Source organism: Corvus cornix, chromosome 3 (assembly GCF_000738735.6).
Source record: "Corvus cornix cornix isolate S_Up_H32 chromosome 3, ASM73873v5, whole genome shotgun sequence".
Lineage (NCBI taxonomy): Eukaryota > Metazoa > Chordata > Aves > Passeriformes > Corvidae > Corvus > Corvus cornix.
The window spans coordinates 94,966,303-94,990,766 of NC_047056.1; the positions used below are offsets into that span (position 1 = coordinate 94,966,303).

Consider the following 24,464-nt stretch of genomic DNA (forward strand, 5'->3'; position numbering starts at 1 on the left):
GGCTTGCAGTTCCTGCATAGGTATTTTTTGGAGATTCCTGCTGAGATGTGCCTGGAGGGAAACTGTAGCAAAATGGTTTTAGTTGGTTGGGTTTATTTTCCTAATAGGATGCTAAAAGACATTCTTAAGTTTATATAAAAGAACAGTGATGTTTTGTGCTACAAAACAGGATCTTGCAACTGGTGAATATACTTGTAAAATTGGCATTAGATATTAAAAAGTATTAATAGGGGAGAAAAAGTTAGCATTTATATTGCATTGTTTAGTCTGTGAGTAAACTCTTTTTGCCTTGGGCAAGTACGTATGCTGAGGTTAATTATAGGAAAGAATTAGTATTCTTGGGTAAAGTATGCTGCATTTTATAGTTTATGGAATACCCTCTAAGGCATGAGCTAGTGTTAATTTGGTTGTTGGTGCTGACCTGAAAGAAGAGAAGAAGATCTGTTAGTAGCCCTTAATATTTTGCTCTCAAAAATGGACTGAGAACTTTTAATTTCCCTCTTGAAGAAACTATTTATACTGTGACCAGTAAAGGTTTTGCCTTGCACATTATACTGTCAAGTGCCTGTTTCTCACCTTGATGTGTTTGATGCACAGCTTAACTGCAACCTTTTTTTTAGATGTATGATAAAAAATATGCTCACAAATCTGAAGCCTATTGTAAAACAAGTGGGAAATTGACATATGTAAAATTCCAGTTTCACTCCTAGTGATGAAAGTTTTGATGTGCTTTTTAAGTGATATTTCCTCAGAAATAACCATTTTAAGGATCAACATTATTAAATTTAATATAATTTATTGTTATGCTTTAATAATGTATTTGTCTGTTGAGAACTCACCGGTGTGAGCTTTCCTTCTCTCATGTTTATAAATGTGTCTGAATTTTCAGAATGGGGTCCTTTCATCTTTTACCTTTGTTAGATGCTAACTACATTATACATTATGAGCTTAAGCTGTACACAGCTCCATATGTGGAATAAGTGTAGAATATGTCCCTTAATTTTTTTTTTGAAATTGCATTTCAATCTATGTGAAATGTTTTAGAAGAAGGTAGCATTAAGATTGTATGATAAGATTGCACAAAATAAAATATAGTTTATATTGCTTTCTCGTAGCCAATCTGCATGATTGTTGGCGTGGTTTTAACGGGAATTAAAAGCTTTGTGTGGCTGTTAATAAGTCACTTAGCTCTGAGCAAAGTTCTTTCTGATTATTTTTATTTATTAGCATCATTTGCAAAAAAGAAAAGTAGTATTTTCCATATGAATAAAGATCTAGTTTGAACTGAAATGCCTTATTTTTTGACTTTTTTTGGTCCCTCCCATTTTATTTGTCATGTGAATATGTTTCCATTTGCTTGGACAGTTTTAGCTACCAGTATATAAGAAAGGTATGAAACTATTAGAGAGTGTCTGAAGGAGGGCAATGAATATGGTGAAGGGCCTTGAGGGGAAGCCGTGTGAGGAGTGGCTGAGGTCACTTGGGCTGTTCAGCCTGGAGGGGACTGAGGGGAGACCCCATTGCAGTTACAACTTCCTTGTGAGGGGAGGAGGAGGGGCAGACACTGATCTCTTCTCTGCGGTGACCAGTGACAGGACCTGAGGGAATGGCCTGAAGTTGTGTCAGGGGAGGTTTAGGCTGGACATCAGGAAAAGGTTTTTCACCCAGAGGGTGGTTGGGCACTGGAACAGGGTCCCCAGGGAAGTGGTCACAGCACCAAGTCTGACAGAGCTCAAGAAGAGTTTGGACAATTTTTTCAGGCACATGGTGTGACTCTTGGGGATGGTCCTGTGCAGGGACAGGAGTTGGACTTGGTGATCCTTGTGGGTTCCTCCCAACTCAGCTGATTCTGTGATTCTGTGATTCTGTGACATGACTTGCATCATTGTAGAGCATGGCCAAGGAAGTGATAGCAATGTTTGCCCAAACTCTGTGAATCATGCCATCTCAGAAGTTGCAGCATCCTGGATTTAAAGCATCACACACTGCTTTTACAGTAGCAAGAATTCATTGGTTTCAACAAACTAAAAATACCTTGCTTTATTGGAATTTATTGGTTTAAAATGTTATGGGTTTGGTTTTTTGTTTTTTTTTTTAAACTTATTGGCTGTTGTGAAAGCTTGGGCAGAGCAGCATTCTTTCCCTGAATATTTCACCAGCTACACATAAAGTGGAGGACCTGAAATGTTTTTGCACACACTGGCCCCATAAGAAGGTGAGACCTGCATGGCCTGGCCTGCGACACGTGAGGAGCAGCCACTGCTACCAGTGGAGCAGCTGCAGAAGGAGGTTTATTGTCAGTCCCTCATTCTTCCACTCCAGTCTGCTGGCTTTGTGGTTATCTAGACAGACTTAGCAGGGAACATTTAGGCAAGATGTTTCTTATTGTAGTGTGTGAAGTAGCTAAGCCAGAGAATTTCGTTCATATAAGTTATATTCTTAGGGGGAAAAAAAAGGCTGTATTGAGATGCCTCTGACTAGACACAGATGGTCAGATGCACATCTATGCAGGTGAAAGGAAGGGGAAGGACCTGCATTTCCAGAGCCTGGGTAGACAAGGACCCTGTCAAATTTTGAGCATAGATGTTCCCACATCCCAGGTGAATTAGGCCTGGCATCTGTCTCAATTTCCGAAACATTTCAAAGCCCTTGTTATTGTATGGGAATCTTGGATGACAAAACTGTCAGTCCTGTGCAATCTGAAAGCATGAACGTGCATGTTATTTAGCTCTTTCTTGCATATCTGAGCTGTTCTTGCTAATTTGGGTTGGTTTGTTTGATTTTTTCCTCTGAGTGCCTGCTACTTTGTTTCTGATGTATCTGGGAAATAAAACCAGTACTGTGAAGAAGAAAAGTAATTTCCTAAAAGGCTTATCACCAGTGATAGTTGGCAAAGGTGGGTATCATTAGATATGGTCAGTCTCAAAAATTTCTTGTAGCATGACTGCTTTGTACCATACAAGACAGGGAATCAAACATATAGGCAAAAATGCCAGTTCAGAAATCAAAAGGCGAGAATTACATTTATTGTAAGTGCCACCAGCATCATAGCAGAAAATAATGCTGCTGCTATAGTTACAAAGAAATAAAGAGTATAAAAACAATAAAAAATAGGGATATAAATAATAGAAATTTATATGAAATATATAGTAATAAACAAAGTGGAGGAAGATGATGGTTTTTCTTATGGTATCTACCAACTGCTATCACTGGTAATGAAAAAAAGAAATACCTGCCCTGTATTTGGGAAGAAATCTTTCCTATTCTGTGTCTAGCCATTACTAAAAGATGCAAGAAAGTGAGTATATTTTTTTGAGTCCATAACAATCTGGTAAAAGCTTGGCTGGCATTTAAATTTTATGCTCGTGAGACCCAAGTAATACTACTGGAAGTTAATAACACATTTTGAACTGTGAGTTTGCTATTGGAAAAGAAAAATTATTATTCTTTGCATAGAAAAGTGCACAGCTGTGTTTTCTGAGATTGGTTTGTCCACTTCTGAAAATAATAATATGGTATTTTGCTTTCTAGTTGCTCCAGTCCCTTGTACTAAGGACACTAAACAGTTGAGTTTGATTTTTCAGAGAACGGGCTGGTTTAATTGAGATTGTGTAGTAAAATAGATCAGATTTGGTACAGAAACTTTCCTATAAGTTAGCAGTGTCTTTTGGCCTTTATCTTGTACCTTTTTTCCTTGAAACCCTCAAATGCTGTTGTCTTGACCATCTTGTTCGTCCAGGAGTCTTGGCTTCTCTGCAAGGTTACACTGCAAAATGCTTCTGGTATTTGAGGGAGGGAGGAAACACTGTGGTGTGTGTGTTTGTGCTGGAGAAAGGAAGGGAGACCAATGTATCCTAACATCAAGTACTGTACTTGGCATATTATTTTTTTCTGCTAAAGCTTTCTAATGTGCAAGATCATTAATATTAATTATTCTTTGTTTTGTTTTATTTTTGTACTTGTGGTCTGTTAGCTTTTGGTGGGGGGTCACACATGCAAAGACACCCTGATTACATGAAGACCTACTCTTTGTTGTTTCTCCCATGACCAACACCCCCCTTTTAGGCTGAAATGCCTTCAGTTTAGTTAGTGCCTGTAAACAGTTTATCTCTTGAACATTTGGACAGAAACTTGGCAACCAACATTTGATAGGACAAAAAAAGGAAAACAATTCAAACATCATTTCCCATTAGGAAGTAAACCATTGTTTGATGGGATGAAGCACAAGATTCCCAGAAGCCATACTACAGATAGAGTAAATCTGCACATAGGGTTATTTTGAAAATTAGAGACTTTATGAAATATATACTTGCTGTTTTTTAAAGTTTTATAAACTAACCCTAAGTGCACAGCATGGCTTAGTTAGTTTATAAACTAACCCATCTGCACAGCATGGCTTCCTCAGTGCACCCTGCCCGAGAGCAGGTGTGACCTGACCAAACCATTGTGGCCAAGGTGAGCAGCAGCCGAGGCCACGGTGCAAGATCTGAGCTCCTGAGCTGTGCAGAGAGAACTGGATGCACTGGGCACAGGGAGAGGGTTTCAAGACTAGAGAAAGAGCAGATATTCTGGGATCAAGGAATAAAGCCCACTATAAAGAGAAGTAAGAAGTCCAGAACATCTGGGAATGTTCCTACAGGTGCTAGTACCAATATTTACTATTAGGCCAGGTTTTGGTGTCAGAGAATCAAAACCAACACACATCTAGTCCTTTTTCCTGGTGTTTTTTCGTGGTTTTCCTATTCAAGACCAGGACTTTTGGCTGTGATAAGCAATTGAAAAGAACAGCCCCTGTGGACAGGTAAAACAGCAAGTTCTGTTTGTTCGTAACGTTGGTGCTCTGCAACTTGCAGCAAACACTTCTCCAGATCTATTCCATACTACTCTGCCTATAAATTAGACTGAGTTGATGAGAAATGTAGAAAGTGAGTGCAGGTGGTAGAAGAAACATAGGATCAGCAGAAGGCACATGGGCTGCTTGCAGCAAGAGCTTAAGTGGTGGTTGGATTAATCTACTGAAGTGAGGTGGCTGAACCAGGCAGTGGAGCAACACCCATCCTGGTTAGTGGTGGTCTCAATCTGCCACGTGGCTGCTTAAACATGGTCAGGCTTCAGTGTAGGAGGAGGGGAAGGGCACAGAGAGCATGGGATCAGGCCAGGCACTGTGGAGCTGTGTAAGGAAAGATAGCAGAGGTACAGCCTGGGACATGCACTTCAGGAGCTGCTGCGTTATGGCCAGGCAGGTCTGGTTCCAGTGAAAATGCTGCCAAAGTATTGCTTTTATAAATTCACCAAGTTCTAAAGGGATACCACTGAGCTCAGAAGGGGAGTGCAGCTTTACAGCCTTGAAAGTTTCCAGTAGGAATAGGGCTAAGAATAATGGCTGTGCCTAAGAGAATGACGGAGACCAAAACATTGGGAAGAGGTGCTCTCAGCATGCAGAACTTTGTTCTATATCTGAGCATTATGTGGGAATGACAACTGACTTTAGCAAATGAATTATTCTTCCATTATTGTTTTGCTATAAATACTACAGAAAAACAGCATTCAAGTGGGAAGAGCATGTAAAAATCAAGTAAGTAAATTTTAGAATTAAGTGGCTGCTGTTGGTGTAGGCCTTGAAAATTGTTAAAAAAACTTTCAGCTGAAGGCACAATGACTATAAAGTGCAACAAATATAAAAGTGAACATGTTTTATTCATATTTTAGAAGAATGTACACATAAACCTACAGGAAACAAGCATTACCAGCATGTCTGACAGGTACAGGGACAGGTCTGTGGCACAGAGAATGGCCCATGGGAATTGAAAGAAAAGATTTTTACTCTCACCTCTCATGTTCTGAATCCACTTTCCTGTCATGTCCTTCAATACAGACATTTTAAGCTTTAAAAGTAACCCTAATCCTACTGAACTTTGTAGGAATTTTGCTGGGAATTATGTTCCAGTGTCTTTGAGGGGTTGGACCTGAGCCTTGCAGATGAAAGTATAAAAACACTGCAAGTGAATAGCATAATTAGCTAATGCTTCAATAGTCTGAACCGTAATTTACCAAGTGTTTCCAAACATTTGATATTGTTTTATTTATTTAATGCAGGTATCTATCTCTCTGCCACTTCAAGCAACCTTAGTTGGATATTAAGGGTCTAGCCTTCTTGTAAGTTCCTTGCCAATGACGGAGCTGTATATATGCTAATTTGTGCACCACAAAATCTGAAATGTTGTGCTACTGTTCCCCATCCCACCCTCTCCTTCCTGCTAGCCTTCATTGCTTCTGCCTTCTAGACTCCAGAAAGGCCACTGGTCTTTTGGTGCCAGTCCTAGTGGAGAGCTCTTGATTTGAGCTTGGTGTTTTCTTGACATTCAGCTTCTTCCTGCTCCTAAAGCAACTTAATGCATTTCCCAGGGATGGGGAACAGGGGGAAAGAAAGAGCAAGGTCCCACTCCTCCGTTTTTTCCAGGTAAGAGTTTCAGTCCTGTCTGACATTCAAGGAGAAAGGTTCACTCAGTGCTCTTGGAAAAGGTCCATGACCGAGTGTCTTTTCCCAGAAACAGGTGAACAAAACTGTTGGGAGAGAATGTAATAAAAAAGGCCAGGAGTCTCTAGAAGACAAGGTTTGGGAGGCAGTGACTGGGGAGTGGGAAGGAAGATCCTGTTTTCCAAAACTGTGATGTCAAGCTCCTTGTGGACTATGGCAGAGAATGTCCTGATTGCCTTTGAATCAATATTGTTTCTCAGGACTAGAATTTGCTAAAACCCAAATCACCCAGGATTGGGAAGTGAGCATGGAGGGGCCACAGTTAAAACATTATTTCCCACCATCGCCACTGCAAAATCTGTCTCTAAGCAGATCCAGGTTTGGGGACAAAAGCTGTGGAGCTGTGCTGTAGAGATTTAGAACACATTTCAAGGCACCCTTTCTGCTGAAAGGGACAGCACTTGCCTTTCTTTGCCTGGGGCAGCAGCACACAGGAGGCCGAAGAGCAGAGGTTTCACACTAAGGCATAACCCTTCTCATGGTTACAAATGGTTTAGGTTACATGAGTAAGTGCTGGTGTAAAGGAAAAGGAGATGAATTCAGGCTCTCAAAATACATTCTACGCTTCAGGTGAGGTATCAACAAGATTGTTATCCTAAAAATGAAGTTCTTTCCCCTCTATGTGATTTAAAAAAACCAAAACAACAGACCAACACAAAAACCCAACCACCACCAACCCTATTACCAAAATCACTGCCTTAGCTTTTTTGCTGAAGTAACACAATTGAAAGTTATCCTGTTAGGCATCCGATGACTTCAGATCCCATAGTTACTCTTAATCAAGCTTGTATTTGCCTAGTCTAAGCAATGTATTCACTAATATTTAACTAGTTCATGGAACTATTCCCAAAGCTCAGTTTTGCTGAGTGTTAAAAGCTTGTAACACTGCTCATGACAATGTGATTCTGCACTCAGTGTTTAAGATTTTTTTTTTTAAAGAGAGTCCTGAACTGAAATGCTTCTCAGCACATCTGTGAACATCTCTTCTCCCACCTCTTCTGTTTTTTTGTTAAACCAGAAGAAAGGTTTAAAAAGCCACCTTACTGGCTTTGGGGCCTGGTGGGCACCAAGTTGAACAAGAGCCAAGCAATGGGCCCTTGACACAAATAAGGTTAGTGGGCTACATGGACCTACCGCAGGGAGTCAAGTGAAGGGTCACAAAGATGATAAAGGTGTAAAGAAAAGGAGATGACTGGAGCATCTGTCCTGTGACAAAACACTGAGGGAGCTGGAACGATTCAGCCTGGAGAAGATAAGGCTCAGGGGGGTCTCATCATCTAGAAATACCTGAAGGGAAGGTGGAAGGAAAAGGGAGCCAGGCTCTTGTCACTGGGCACTGAAAGGACCAGAGGGAAGAGGCATAAATCAAAACAGAGGAGGTGTGTTACCTGAACATCAGGAAATGCTCTGTTTCTGTGAGGGTAACCAAGCACTGGCACAGGCTGCCCAGAGAGGCTGTAGAGTCTCTTTCCTTGGAGATATTCAAAAGCCATCTGGACACAGTTCTGGACAAAGTCCTAGACAACCAGGTCTAGCCATCCCCGCTTCAGCTGTGCCCCTTCCACCCTCAACCAACCTGTGAGAGTAGAATGAAGCCTCTGAAATACAAGGCAGAGTCCTGCTTCTTGTCATCTTAGCTCCTGCCCTCTGAGACCAATGGGGCATATCCTGGTTATTGTAAATGGATAGCCACACACAGGAACACATCTCAGAATTTAACCTTCACCCTGTCAAAGGCTTTTTTTGCTACTGAAGAAAGAGCAATACAACAAGTAGTGAAAGGGAAAGGGAGAGTAAGCCTGACTGCTGTCACCTAACAATTCTAAGAGAACAGAAGATTAGTTTTACAAATACTGATTTTTTTTCCAAACCTGTCTTAAAGTGGCTTATAAGACCTTGAAGTGATTTCTCTCCCTCCTCAATTCAGTGGCTAGGAGAGAGGTTCCTCTCAGTTCTCTTAATACCTTTCCCCAAGTGTCACTTTATTTCAGTCCTGGGCAGCTCTTAGGTAACAGTGTAAGAGCTTTGCCCTCTGCCTGCAGGAGAGGTGGTTCTGCACAGTCCCTCAGCAGAGGCCTTCAGCACAAGGGGAAGAGCTCACAGCAGCATTAAACCAAATGCTGGCTTTAAAACCATTCTATGAAGCTCTGAAAAAGCATACATGTATTTACGGGAAGTTTTATGAAGGGTAGCAAAACTATAACCACAGTAAAGGAGTGATTAGTGGATGTCCGTTGTCACCAGCCACTGTCAAGGTTACTGAGGCCACAGAGACAGGAAAGCACCTGATCCATTACAGGAATTAAAGAAATGGGGGGCAAATTGTTGTTAAATAAGGGCTGCTGGGTCCTTAACAAATCCAGTGGCTACAGCAGTGTGTGGCTGGGAATGCAAGGCTTGCAGCAATGCTCTGAATGAACAGGAATAAGAATGGATGTCCTTGGCTCCACACCTGACCATTGCTATGGCCATAGCCAACACGTGAATTGAAAGAGAAAAAAAAAAATCCACAAACTCCTGTATTGAAAAATCCACCTATCAGCAATTCAATTCAATCACCAAGATTTAAATTAACATAAAACTACTTCTTGAGGAACTAAATATTCTCTTCTTCTTGTGCAGCCTATTAACAGCCCAGCTATCCTATTAAGAAAAGGGCTAATACAACCAACTACTGTAAAGCAATAGCATTAGGACTGCTTGTATGCTTCTCATTCTGTTACCAGTTAGTACAGACAACAGGTTACAGAAAGATCTTACAAAATTCAAATTGACTCATTGCTATGCATCAAGAGGCTTCTAGGAATAACAGATAAAAACATGATTTATTACACTGTAAAAAACTAGATTCGGAACAAGCAAGTGCAGAATATGGTACATGATTTATTTTTTCTGTATATTACATATTGTTAAATTTCATTGACAAACCCAAAACTTCCATAATTTTTCCTTTACCTGCTTAAGCCAAGCAATTTATTTTGTTCTACAGGATAGAACAAAATAGCTTCCTGGAGAATTGATCATCTGATTAACTTGGCAGAAGGTGCTCCAGCTCAGACTGACTGTCAGTGTTTCCCGTAGTTTGTCAGGTTAGAACCTCGGCTGGTAGTGTTCTGCCACTGTACCAGTCTAGAAATAAGCAACTCCATTCTCATTAAATTTCAATAATGTTTTCTTCTTAGAAGATGAATTAATGCAGTTGCATTTGTAGACATTCCATATAAATGAAGGCTATAGCTACCATCAGGAAGATTTCCAGTAGCCCCAGATTGGTGTCATGAGTTCTGCAGGATGTGCTAAGATAGGTTATATGTTTAATAAAGTCCTTAAGAAAAATAAATATTTTTGAATAATGTATGTACAAAAATTGGTTGTTTTCCTTCATTCATATAGGTTCAACAGCAGATATAACCAGTTATATTTTATTCACTAGCTCACAATAATTAATGCCACCTTTGTAATGATGTAGTAAGAGTCTAAGAGAATATTGGCCTATTCTTTATAATAGTGCAAATTATATGGAGGTGTTTTGAAAGCCATGGCTTCTAGAAAGAAGGATTAACAAAAAAACCCCTCCTTTGGTCCCTGCGAGAGTAGGTTAATTCTTCCATGAAATTTTCAAAACTCCCCTACATAATTTTAACCAACTATTAAGGCGTCAAAAGCATGGATTTAAAGTTGAGATTAAAGTGGCCTTTCTTGGACATGAAAAAAAGTCCACTGGAGATTTCCTGACAAAGAAATTTTCTTAATGTTTCTCCTTCTCCTCCTCTCTATTCTGCACAAAAGCAATACACCAAATAAACCTCTCTGATAATCCCCCCCATATATTTTTTTAAACTACAATAAAACATTACACTTAAATATATTGCACAAAAAGCGTAACATATCCTGCCTGACTCTTCACAAAAATGGCCACAAACACAGGAGAACAGCTACTGAACATCTCAAAATTTGAAGAGATCAATGAAATGCTGAGGAGATACTGGCATGAGACAGGTGTTTGGATCACTGGCTGTGCAGGGGTGTCCTGTATCCTGAAAAATGAAGGAGAAAAATAAGTAAGTTCTCTTTCCATATTCAGTCTCCCCTCACCCCCAAGTAAAGGAAAAGAAAAAAAAAAAAACAAAGAACAATTCTCTCCTTCTACCAAAACCAGAACCCGAGTTGGAGCCCTTGAAAAAGTATCATCTTCCTTATCCATTATTTTTTGATAAGCATAACAAAAAGGCAAAAAGGCACCTGCTTTGTTGAACCTAAATTGTTGTTTTACTCAAAGCCTGACATCAGCTATTGCTTTGGGGGAAAATGACCCCCTTGCTTTGAAAATGATGGGCAGCAGATACTTCCTCAAAAAACCTGAGCAGTTTGAATTTTTGAATTCCCAGTCTTAGAAGCTTTTCTACCTTATTATGTTTTTCCCCTAATATCTTTCTTTTCCTACCTTTTCCACAAGTGAAATGAAAGCAGTGCCTTAAAAGAGAAGTTGGCACCTAGGCAAATTAGGAGTTGAGAAGTTAGACAGGATGCAAAGGCTTTTTGCAAATTCACTAAGCCTGCAGTGCTATCTTTCCTCTTACAGAAAACTAACCTCAGCAGAACTGTCTGATTATTTAAGATTCAAATTCCTCTTTGAAAAAAAAAGGTTTTGCACTTTATTAGAACCCCCTAAATGAGGGAAATGCAGAGGTGTAATGAGAAGTTCCCAGACAGTTCAATTGAGAAGTTACACAGCTTGGTCAGTGTTGTAAGGCTCAGAAGCGTCCTCACCAGGTTTTAAGGAGTTTCTCTCCCTTTTCCAGTAATGTTGATGAACTCACCATGTGAGGCAAGAAAACTAGATAAATACATGGCCAATTGATCACAGATTACTGTGGTTTTCATTGCTTTTGTTTCCATAGGAAGTGAAATTACATGCAGTTCAGTTAATAGAAGGAAAGAATCTCTAAGGGCTTTTTTTCTCACTGCCACATTCCCACCCAAAGTCTTTGCAGCACCAAAGTACACCAGGTGAAACACATTCTAAATACTGTTCAGCTTTTCCAGTGAAATTTGTTACTCAATAGATTTATTATCTGTGTTTTTCCATTAAGTCTATAGAGGACTACATGAATATACCATGTGGTGTCAACCCCTTCCCACTTTTTTTAATAATTGCTTTAACATCACCTGAGAAACAGTTGTTAGGTTCATGACACAGAGGGAAAAACAAACACACACATGAAAAAAGAGACCCAGGTAGAACTGCCTATTAGGGGAATCTGCAGATGAGGAAGAACAAATGACCAAGACCAAAACCAGCAGTGTTAAACTTAACACCTTCATCTTGAGATGACATCTGCAAGGAAGAGCTGCACCACACCAGAAAACACTCTTAAAGGTAGTTGCTAATGGACTATTATCTTCTCTACCCATTGCCATGTCAATGTCATGTCATTACTTTCCTAGTTTCCAGGAAAAAACACCATCAGAATTGTAATTCTGGGAAGCAAGGTAGGTACGGTTTATCCTCATTTAGTACTAATTTATACTCCTGAATATTTTAGATTGAGTTTGTAACATCCTATCTGCTTTCTTTGCACATCATTACAAAAACACTCTTGAAAGCTCTGCCCAGGTGGGAATTACAGGTACAATAAACATCTCAAAGATCACTTATTGGTGTTTTTAGTAATTGAAAACAACCAGTTTTACAGTGAAAAAGGTGACGAATAATCATAACTTCCCTGTAATTGAGTATTCCTCCTTTCAAGAGAAATATATTTTCATTGCATTTATATTAAATAAAGTGTTAAATCCTACTGATTTCAAGGTATCAAAGCTAAAGCAGACTTTTTTTAAAATAAGAAGAGAATTTCCCAGGAGGAGTGTTTACTGGCAAATGTAGTTGTTTCCCTCAAAATTTAGCATAGCTAGACATTAAGAAGCACTGTATAAGTATTCTCACCATTTCTTCATTCAGAAGGCAACAATATAATTGCTTCCCTTGACTATCCCAAGTCACATGCAGCCTGTTTTGTAGAATTTCTTTTCAGAGAGATTCTCCATAAAAGTAAATATGACTACAGCATTCCAAGTGCAATAAAATCAATTCTAGTACCTCCATATGAAAGTTATCTGAGGTACATGTTACTCTTTTCAGATTTAAATACTGAATTAAATACATCAGGGAGTGCAGAAAACAGTTTATATTAACACTGAGTGCAGAGAAACCTATTTCTTAGCAAAATCTGGCTGATCTCACTGACACCTATGCTCATTAGAAATTGAATTATGATTCCTAGTTTAAATGGCTTTAAGAGGGAATATGGCAATAATAAAAGACAAAATGATGAAAAACTGAGATGGGAATTCATTACTACCTTTATCTAAAAGGCAACAAGAAACAAAACTATTCCTGCTGCTAAACTGACGTGCAGAAACAAAAATCAAAACAAAGAGCATCAGATGATTAGAAAGGAACACATTATTTACTTCAACATTACAGAACAGTCAGCAATGAAAACAGATGAGACAGGAAATACCTGGAGTAACAAAGCAAGGTGGTAGTCCTTTGAGATCGTGAAGGAAGCAGGAAGGAGAGCCGTAAAGTAAAAGAAGCAGAGTTAAGGTTTATTTAAGCAAAGGTTCATAAGCCATTTAGAAAAAATCTTTTATTCTTGTGGCATATCACAAGCAGCTTTGTGAGAACCAGAATCAGCACAAGTCCCAAGAAGACTAAAACCAAGTGTTATACAAAGGGCTTACACTGTTTTCATAAAGCCCTGGAAACTGAAAGAAGAAAAGGTATTTCAGCTTCTGTGGCCATGTCTGAGATAACTGAAGAGTGCTACTAAGTAAGCTTAAGAAAAAAGAACCTGCCAGAATTGCAATGGTGCCTAGTGGAACAGAAGAAATAGTATACACAAAAGCACTCACAAAGGCATCACACAATAATTAGTCATTACTTTTGCACTACTGAAATTATGTGTTTTTCTCAGTTTCATCATGGACAAATCCTTTAACAAGAAGTCATTTTTGAAAACAGACATTCAATATGAAAATTTTCTTATGACTCCCTCCTAACACAGAAGAGTACAAAAGCCACTGTACTTCCAACAAAGAACTTAGGAGACTCCTATGTACTATATATAAATTTACTTTGGTCACAGATCTTAGACAAGTACAGGAATACAAATGCCTCTTCCTGAAAAGCTCAAAGACTTGTTAAAAATCCCTTATGCTTATTATAGCATACTAAAAAAGTGAGAAGTCATTTCCCTACTTCAACAGTTCAATAGCTAATTCGATTCAGCAGCCGTCAGTCCCTTCTTTTGCAAGGCCTTCTTTGAAAAGAACACAAAACAAGAGGGCTCTAAGAATTTCCTGTGTGTAGCCCTCTCATGTTGCGAGCAATTACATAATATTATCAGTTTCATAAACTGCTGAAAATTCTTCTCATCACTAGCTAGGCCTAGTGCTTTGGGACTATTTCAGACCCTTGTGGCTTTGGTTCTTAGAAACTCTTAACTCTCAGCACACTTACTCAAAACTACAATTTACTTGCACCGTGGATGTCCCTTAGTGTAAATCATTTCCCTAAGCAGTCTCATGCTTATGCACCACTTCTCTGTCTCCAAAACCAATTTATGGAGAGCAGTCACATTCCTTGTTAGCTTTAACACAGCTGAGTTAAGAGAAACTAATCATTCCTAGTTCTTCTTCATGCCCTGATCACTTTAGCACTTTTTTCTCTGCAACTATTCCAATGTCTTGCTTTGTTCTTTAATGAGGGAAGAAAAATAAAAATAGATGCCCTATGAAGAAGTTCAGCTATGCCTGAAGTTCTTCTGAATGCCCTTGGAAACAAAAGTTGCCTGACTTCAGAATTATACTATTAAAAGAAGAAACAAAAGTTTTACATATTATCAGCTATCGGAAGAATACACTGCTTCCATTTGTTTCAAGATTCAAACACTTGCTACTTTCCCTCGATAAAATAACTGATTTATCTTTTAAAATTTGGATTTGGTGGAAGTGTTTTTGTTGGCTTTTTGCTTTGGTTTTTTTGGGGTTTTTCTTGCTATGCATTACAGATACAATTGTATGTCATGCACTCACATATATATATTTAATTTAACAATCTTTCTAATCACTGAGTGACCAGCACTACTTGACCCACATTGCCCTGTAAAAAGAGGGACAGTATTTCAGATCAAAAATTAACCTGCCCCTTCCAATAAAGGTCCCAATTATGCATAAATCAATTAATTTAACAATCTATTTCAGCCTGATCATCATTTATTTTAAGACAGAGACAAGGCTTATTAGACGCCAAGACTAGAGAAGGAACACTGCAGTGTAGGGTCACAGAATGATCAGGTCAGGAGCACCTCAGGAGGTCTCCAGCCCAGCCTCCTGCTCAAGGCAGGCTAAGATGTGAGATCAGACCAGGCTGCTCTGAGCTTTTTCAGTCAGTTCCTGATCACATCCAAGGATGGAAGCTGCATCAGCTCTATGGTCAAACTGTTCCCTTGCTTGGCTGTCCTCATGGCAGGCTCTTCTGTCCCTCTGAAGCAGTCTTCTCCAGCCACTCCTCACAGGGCAAGTCCTTCAGCCTCCCTGATTATATGAACCTCACCTGAACTTCCTCCAGTTTACCAGTATCTTCTTTGTACTGGAGGCCTCACTGGATGCAGTATCCCAGATGGTCTAATGAGTGCAGCATGAAAAGGGATAATGGCTTTCCTCAACATGCTGACTGTGCTCTTGTTAAAACAGCTGATCCCAAACACCTGCTCCAGTATTTTTGTGCAGAAGCACACAACTAATCTATAACTGCACTGTAACTTTAAGACCTGCCCAAATCTCTAGGATGAGGCAGTCAGCACCAGAATGGTGATCTAGGAGGTACTGCTCATCAATCCAAAGTACCTTTAGAACTTCCTGTGCTGTGTTTCAAAGAATTTAAAAGTCCAAGACAAGCCCTATTATTCCAGCAGTAGATTGGAACAGGTGTCTTATCACCTTGACTACTATAATCTACTACTGGAATACTACTGCAACCTGCACAGGTTCACTGCCTCTTCCTGTCACACCATCTCCAAAGTTAAACATTTAACTCCAAACACATTTAAAGTAATTCCTAATATTAGAGACTTGTACTTTCAATTATACAAAGATCAAAATGAGAGAAATCTAGTGTAGAAAGCATCAACTCTTTACACAGTGAAGGCAGACAATCCAAAGAGATCTGATACCACAAACGCCCATCTAAATGCATCTGTGTATTTACATTTGAAATCTCCCCTTTCAAAGAGAGGCTTTACCCTACATATGGAGCTACAAGCTAAAGACTTACTCCACTGCAATAAAGGTTCTTCGTCATTCTTGACACAGATCCTTCAGCAAATGTCCGGGCTTTTCACAGTAGAAGCCAATTCTGGCTACCTGCTTTCCTACTATTAATTTTGCAGAACATTACTACCGGGAAGGGCTCCCGTGATACCAAAAATACTCAAGATAACATAATTAAGGAACATGCTATCTCTAGCAGGATTTAGCTTATCCTGCTAAACAGCCTAGGCTTTTCAAAGGAAAATAAAAAAGTCTCACATTGACATACAACTTCTCTTAAAAATCATATAAATATGACACAAGAGCAACTAATTTATGTTAATTAGAATACAAATAATATGATTGTTTTCCAAGATTTCTCAAACACTTCTTACTCTGCTGTCCACTTAACGCTATCCATATCTGATCTTTCAGCTGCAAAATTAAAGAAGTCTCACTAATTAGAAGGCTTTGTTATAGTGCAACACAGTAAAAGCAGGACTATGTAATCCCACATGTTAAAGAGAAGGATGCTCTACTGAAATTAAAATCATGCCCTACTGAAATTAAAATCATCCTGTAAGACAACATATGCTTCATGGTAAACCTCAAGACTAGGGTAAAACACACTCTGGATAAAGTTTTACATTCCTCCAAGCTTCATATGGGACAGAAACAAAAAATATAAAAATACAGACCTCTACACCACTGTGGTAGGAAAAATGTAGTAATTATTTCTCATTAGAGATGAACTGATTACCATGGCATCATTAGAAAACACTAACTTCAGACTAGTCCCTCACAACTTTCCATAAGATCAAATTAATAAAAGTAGACAGTAACTCTTTCCACATGGCACTTTTCACTGCAATTCTAAGTAGTGAGGTTATCAGATATCAAGAAGTAAGAAGGCAAGATTAAGAACAACTTTAGAATTTAATATGGATTTTCTGGAAGTTTTATACATTATTATAAAGTCAGATATTAGTTACCCAATCACATTTCATATGAGAAAGCTGACAAGATGACCTTAATATTTTTCCTTGCAGATGATCATCTGTTTGAACTTCTTTCTGATTATCTGTTTCAAAGCTCTTACCTTCCAAAACAGAATACTACAGTGTCGACAGAAATGCAAGGTGTCCCCATACTGTTCCTTTATTGGGTAACATTTCTGAAGTGCAAAGTACATCAGCTTCCAGTCAATGTGACCTTTCTCTGATGGAATCAAATGCCTACAAAACTAGACATAAAATTAATATCTTCCTTTAAAATTGCTGTAGTCAATGCAGGCAAAGGACAGGGGAATGTGGGGGGAAGGTTGTTAAACTGAAGTTTTGTAACTAGAATTCTTAGAAGTCAGTATTATGACATCATACATCTCTGCAAAGCAGTGAGAGAGATCTGGCCACAAAAAAGATAGAAGGCAAAGACTAAAAATGGAAGAGTGCATATTTGCCAAGAAAAACTAGGCCATACACAGCTGATCTAATTCTACTGTCTCAATATTATTCTAATTATAGTCAAGAAGCATTTAACAAAACAGTATTTAGAGCTGTAAGCAATTAATTTTATCCTTTAAAAAAAACCCAAACCACTCAGGAATAAGATTTAGAAACATGATTGTGCATTATGGATAGCGGTTTTCTGATAAAGCATTATGGATTTATATAAAGCTCTTTAATTTTAAAAGCATATACATGATTATTTTTCACATTTGGTTGTGATCTTTCTAGAAGGATAGCAATAATTAGTGATTGATGTACTTCTTGAGGACCTAATCTGCATGTAAAGATCAGCTGATGCACAACAGCTATCTCCCCCCAGCTTGAGCGACAGCCAAGGTTTCTTAACTATGTATTTATAAAAGACTTCTGTTCCACTCAGTGTGGATTAATGCTAATACATTGAGGGCTTTCTTCATTCAGAAGACAATTCCTGGATGGGGAGAGAATAGCACTGCTTTTCTGATTTCAGCTACACTTCACTTTGTTTCATAATGGCTCTTATTTTTTCCAACAGTGCTCTTCAGATATCAATTATATTTTTGTGGTTGTTTCAATGGTTCAACAAATATACTGCAGAGGACACAAAAAAAAAACCAACCTAACGTGATTCTGTGGCTTATTAAGACAGAAAACTTTTAAAGAGAGGAAGCAGAATTTGATATGGCAGAATAAATAAAATCATTAGATTTCTATCATTTATAACTTAGTAAGAAATTGAATGTGAACATTCAGGACATACTGGAAACACTGTACAAGAGTACTTTATGTGGCATAGGGATAGCTAATTTCACTGAAATCCTCAAGGATCTTTTTCCCTGCATTACCCTAGTATAAGAAGTTCCTCTCTAACCAGTTTTGTCACTGTTCAATAGAGCTTACCTCATCTACCCTCAAAATCCACTCAACTGCTACATAAGCTTAAATTTGTTATCCTTGTAACTTCACCTTGAATTCTTCTGGGCTGCTTCTGAAGATGGGTTTTCAGTTTGCTTTTGTCTGTCTAGTTTTTCCACAGTTACTTCTAAAACCTTTCATGTCACAAAAAAAAAAATCTTATCTGGGTCAACTGTGCATGAGTTAATTGATCTTCAGTTCTGTCTTACCCATCACAAAAATACTTGATCTGGTAGTCACCAAGCAACTTCAACCTGTCAGATTTTTAAGAATGGGTGCTTGCGCTTCCTCCAGTACGGAATGTACTAGGCTTCAAAAGCTCTTCCTCCAGCTCTCATGAGGTAACTTTCTTAGGTTTATTTTCACCTAGTCTGATTTTTTTCCCAGCATTTATTAATGGGAGAAAACAAAGACAGGTCTGGAGTCATTCCTAGATTACTTTAATGCTCTTTATGAGGAAGTGACAGGAAAGTCCTACTTCTCTTTTTGTTATTAATTTCAAAGCACTTGTTCTAGGCTTCTTAGCAAAAATTCAGTTTGGCTTCTCCAGAATTTTCACGTATGTTAAAAATCTGAGCAACCTGTCTGCCTACCTTCGTAAAGCAAGCTCTACTTTAGGGGAACACTTTAGAGGTATCCTCTACAACACTGGTTAGGCAGCTTTTAAAAAAGCCCATCTTGTAATAGACATTTTTAAAAATAATGGAAAGAACAGCCCAGTAGTTATCCTAAACTCACAGACATACTGAAGGCAATATTTAGGAGGAATCAAGCCCCAAATACAGAGAAAACTCATGAGTACTGCACAATGATAAACTTTTAATCTCAAAAAGGGCAAGTTCATGCTCCACTATTAGTATATAGTATCAAAAAGGCTACATTTATACAAATAACAGAGTTTATTACCTGCTTTTCTGCAAAATGGTACTGGCAGAGTTTTTTCCACAACTGTCTGTCTTCACTAAGCATGTACAAAGTTGGGGTCACTTGACCCAGAGTAATAATGTCCCAGCCATCAGAGAACCTGTATAAGATGTTATTCAGCATATGGAGAGGGAGATCACTAAGCGTAAGTCCATTGTTGACTTGCTGGAAATAAGAGTTGGAGACTTTTAGCTACAGAAAACATTACAGTATAAAGTACAAATAAAATTCTTTACTTTAGAGGTATCTTAGGTCTTAGTTTAGTTTTATCAAATCATTAAGCAAAATCTATGGTTAATTCTTGCCTACAACTATTCTCTAACTGCTGTTGAAAATTCAAATGACTAATGGTACAGAAGGAGCAACAGACCGTAAGTTTATAACTCACGGCTTTCTTACTGTTAAAATAAACATATCCTAAATTCATTATTTAAATTTCAAATAATTTTTGAAACACTTCTGCTCTCTCAATATCATGCAGTCTTGAAAACTATAATATAGTCATTTCCATCTTTAGTGTGCTAAACCCTTAACTATAGTAAAGGTATGAACCAATTATTTCTAACTTGTTGGATCACTACAGTTTCTCAATTTTTATTAAGAAACAAAACACATGTCAACTTGCCTTAAGACAACTAGAGCACAGAATAGAATACAGAATACAGGACTGAAGATCAGAGATACAAAATGAAAGCATTATGGAAGTCAGAGGCAGAAGAGAGCAGGATAATTTCTGAACTCTGGAGACAGTTCCCCCTCATATATAAATGAGAAGATCTGCAGAGCTGAGAGATTAGAGCACTGAGAAAGTTTTCATTAAGACTGTACACCTCTGTGAACTGTAGTGGGGTAAGCTACGCCACAGCTCCTACATGACTAAAGCTGGAGCCCACAGTGCCAGGCGGCAGAGGCTCAGGAGGCTGGAGGCAGTGCCCGGCTGGCAGTGAGGGAGCACGGGCAGTGCCAGCGCCAGGGAGCAGAGCTGCCCTAGCCCAAGGCGGTGGCAGCACAGCAGCCCTGCACCCGCGGGCTCGCACTTCTGTTTCCTTCTGAGCCATCTGGTACTGCTGGGGCTGTACCTCTGTTGAGGAATGAATATGTGAGCACTACAGATGCAAGATTTCTCATGGGCTACTTCAGCCAACATCAAAACAGCTCCAAGGAATTGTCACGCTGGAAGGAAACAAGCACAGCAGTAACTGCACTGTCTGTGCAGAAGTGTCTGTGCTCTGGTTGCCTGGCACATGAAAACTGCTGAGACCAGGTTCCTCATTTCTCCTTTCTATTCCAAAAGTAGCTCGTTTATTCAGATGACCGACTCACATAGAAAGGACAATTTCAAAATTTCATAGCTGAAAGCCAGGAGATAAAACACTTGTATGACTTTACAGTGAGTGATATCTTATAGCATTTCTTCCAGGAGTAACCCAGCCAGATTAAAAAAAAATTGCCTGCTTATTATCAGAAGTTTCCACTATAAAACCCTGGAATAGTGCATACCACATGCTTTGAACACAGTCACATGAGGAGAATCCAGATGCTGAAGTCATTATCTTTTCTTATTTTTTACAAAAGCAACTGTGCTAATGAATAAATCTGCAAAATTGCTACTTGAATAATTTCTTTTTTTCCTCTTTTCTTGATACACCTCCAGAATGCCTTTTAGATTTTTATTTCTTCATTTGTAGAAAATTTATTTTGGAATTTAAAATTTGGGGGTTTTCCCCCATCTCTATCTGACAATCTAGAGAATTTTTTTTAACTTGAGAGAGAAAATAAATTCTATCTCTACTACAAACCAGCAGTACAGACATTGTAGCAGTTTTCATTAGCAAAAAGCTATTAACACATTAGAAAATTAAGTTGATGCCATTTAATTAATTTCATATTACTTCTTTAAAAACCAAAAGAAGTAAAACTGTTTAAAATGTATTTGAAACTTGGTTCACTTACAGATCCTCAATCAATATTCAACATAATCTCCCTCCCCCAAATATTATTTAATATGATTTAATAATATACCTTGTTCATCTGAAGGTTTTTTAATTGTTGTTGCCACAGAAGGATAGTTTCTAATCGGCAAATCCAAATATTGATGTTGCCTACCAACACAGATTTTCCTACTCCCCTAATCAGTATACAGAGAGTAGAACTCAGATCCTGTAGAAGATCTTTGATCAATCGTGGATTATACTGGTCTTCCATAACTGGAAAACAAAACAAACCAAATACAGTTTTGGTTCACAGAGTTAACCAAGCTAATCAACACCTTTTCTAGGGGAACTAATTACAACTCAGTTGTTTGTGTACAAAAATGCCTTAATTCCCACCATGACATTCACTGGTGCCGTTCCATATATGCAAGATCAATAATTAACAATTTCACAGGCAAATTTGCTGCAACATTTCAAGCTATGCATTTGCAAACTTAATGCCAAACAGCTAGCTATAAATCCGATTTCTTCAGTTCAAAGCAGACAGTATAACATCTCCATTTAGTGTGGTTACCAGAAAAAAAGAAAAATCAATAAAATGTAATGTCTTTTTCTTAAAATAATCAAAACATATGTATTTTGAGTCTCAATACATCATGCAAACTTAAGCCCAAACATTTTATTAACCTAAAAGCTTTCACATTTTGTGAAGAGTATAATTTAACAGTAACCAATAATTTCTGAATAGAATCTAAATGTCACTTAATTTCACCAACCTGTTCAACAGACATTATTCAATAACTAAGAGAAAACAACTTATTGCAATCATGCAATGGGAAGTATGAAACCTTGCACTAAGCATGCTATTGCTATGTCTTACAATGTAAAAATGGTAATAAAACTAACAAAAAAAAAATCAATTAATAGCTTAGTTACAGCAATTAAATCTGAACAGTCAGATTAAAAAATCCTTGGGTCTTACCCTTCTGCACAATTTTGTCCAAAATGTTAAAGTAGTTCTTCTGTGCTGCACCACTCAGTGAAGTTAACTGGGATTTTGCAATTAACTGCAAAAGCTAAGATAAAAAATTAAAAGTCAGAAGGACGGAAGTAAAACATGATTTAAAATGCACACTTAGTGCATACACTCACCTACAACAGCCTGGCATTTTGTGAAAAATATAACTACAGAGTTCAGAAGACAAAGTAAGATATGTGGAAAGCTTTAGGCATTCCCACTGGCATCCCATGAACAATTTCTGAAGGATGTACATTTTCAAAATAGTGTACAAATACTGGTGCTTATCTCTGACAAAGCAGATGACATACAGACTTTATGAGCTGTAGTGAAGTAACAGAGAGAATCTGTTTCAGGGGCTCACAAATGCAAACGTGAACTTGGATGTACCTGGATCCTGAAATCCCTGACAGATTTGGTGGCCAGGAACATCACCCTGAACTGATACCAGCTACCAGAATTACAGCTTCTGAGTGAAAGTATCATACTGGTCAAACTGAAGTGTGATGGATTTAGTGCACTACTTTCTACTCATGGAGAGGAAATACCCTTTTTTGCCTAAACTAGGGGGAAAAAAAAATTCCTGTATTACTCCTACATTCAGGTCCCTGGTAGAATAAACCACAGTGGTCTTATAATCAGCAGTGTACAAACCATGTCAGTAACTTTCCTTTGGGAATGGTTTAGGGCTAAAACTTAGATTCATTTTTGTAGCTGATAAGAACCATTAGCTCTTCAACAAAAAATGGTCTCTTATTATGAGAGACTTTGATGTTGTGACATTATTACAATGTTTAGAGGTGTGGCACTGAGCTTTGCAATTGCACTTTACAACAGTGAGTTGAGAACAAGTGTTCTCAACATACTGGAAAGGGAAAGCAGGGAGCAGAAAACACCATTCCCTACAGAGTGCTCCCACCACTGACCTGCAGAGTGCTCCTGTGTAGGGTAGCATCGAGTGTTGGCACAGAGGATGAAAGAGATCAAGCTTGCCAAAAATTATATTGTATCTTCATTTCTAAAACTCCAATTTGACACTTCACTCAACATTAATCTTCCTTGGGAGGAAGAAAGAATACACCTGTTCTGTCCCTGATTTAATAATGTTCCTTCTGGCTTCTCTGCACGATCTCTGACAAAACATTATGTACTATGAAAGAAAGAAAGAATTATCCTGATGTATTTAAATACAAGCACTCTTGTCTCAAAAATTATATAAACAGGTATCAGGATCTTTTTGTTGGCTTTTTCAAAGCCTATTAGCTTGATTAATAATTTGGAATATACCTAGAGGTCTCTGGCAGTCTGCCAGTTCAAGCAAGTAGGTACATTTCTCTTGATTAAAAAAAAAAAAAAATCAGTTATGCTGCTCAGTCTAAAGATCAAATCAAAAGACAAATTCCACCTGACTGATTTTAATGAAGATTACAATTTCAGTGAAAGGTAATATGCAAGGATTAAGACAATTTTAGCAAAAGCAAGGTAGGAGGACTACAAGGATCTGACACACTGATACAAGCAGAGCCATAGCTTATGTTGTCTACTACAGATTATAACTTTGAATGGATCATCTCTTCAGTCAGATGGAAAAATTTGGAAAAAACCAACCCATATCAAATTCTATGTATCAAAATTTAACAGCTACGAAGTTATCAATATACTACAGCACCATCCAATACAAAAATCTAACTGATCCTACCTTCTCCCCCTCACTCCTCATCCTAAAAGGGTCCTGGACAGACATCTATATTAACTTTTAATAATGAATGGCATATTTTTACTTAGTTGGAGAATCATCTTGGTGGCCTGGGATCAAAGAAGAACTAGAGTAGGGAGTGATCTTTAAAAAAAAGTATTCTTGATTTATACCTTGCTATCAACAAGCAGCCACCACCTCAGGGGAACTGCTGCAAAGACAAATTAAAGTTTTGTATTTGTAAAACAATTCTAAATTTTAAAAGTTCCAAACAAATTCTGAAACATTTAGAGGATTTTGAAAGTCTATCTACTATTTTAAATTCACATAGATTCCTTAGGGTCTATTATTAACAGACTAATGGTTTGGATTGCAAAGCCAAATTTCTGAATTTTAAAAGTAGTGCTCCTGCCTCAATGATCTTAAGCCTGACTGACTAAACCAGCATTTTGTATTCCTTGGCAAACAGAAGAAAAACTGGTCAACGTGCTTATGTTGGACTTCGCACTTTGACTTGATCAACTGTTTCGAGTAACCCAGTTTAGGCACTGCAGCATCTAAAACAAATGCAAAATTCTAGATCTGCATTCCTTTTACCTGCTTGCTGTTCAAGTGAGGCGCCCAAGGTTGACACCAT

General features: G+C 38.2%; 1 protein-coding gene across 4 annotated transcripts in view; it reads right to left on the minus strand.

The window, feature by feature from the left end:
• Positions 1-9,060: 9,060 nt before the first annotated feature.
• FBXO25 (F-box protein 25) overlaps positions 9,061-24,464 on the minus strand; it is a 30,825-nt gene continuing 15,421 nt past the window's right edge. For 2 of the 4 annotated variants that reach the window (XM_039569244.1, XM_039569245.1), the window contains exons 6-11: positions 22,096-22,189; positions 21,202-21,386; positions 19,162-19,344; positions 16,953-17,096; positions 13,063-13,089; positions 9,061-10,575 (exon numbers count right to left, since the gene is read on the minus strand). In XM_039569244.1, the coding sequence (XP_039425178.1) occupies positions 10,486-10,575; positions 13,063-13,089; positions 16,953-17,096; positions 19,162-19,344; positions 21,202-21,386; positions 22,096-22,189 (723 nt within the window). In that variant the 3' untranslated portion in view covers positions 9,061-10,485. The remainder of the gene's footprint in view (positions 10,576-13,062; positions 13,090-16,952; positions 17,097-19,161; positions 19,345-21,201; positions 21,387-22,095; positions 22,190-24,464) is intronic. The other 2 variants (XM_039569246.1, XM_010406556.4) reach the window with 1 other exon arrangement.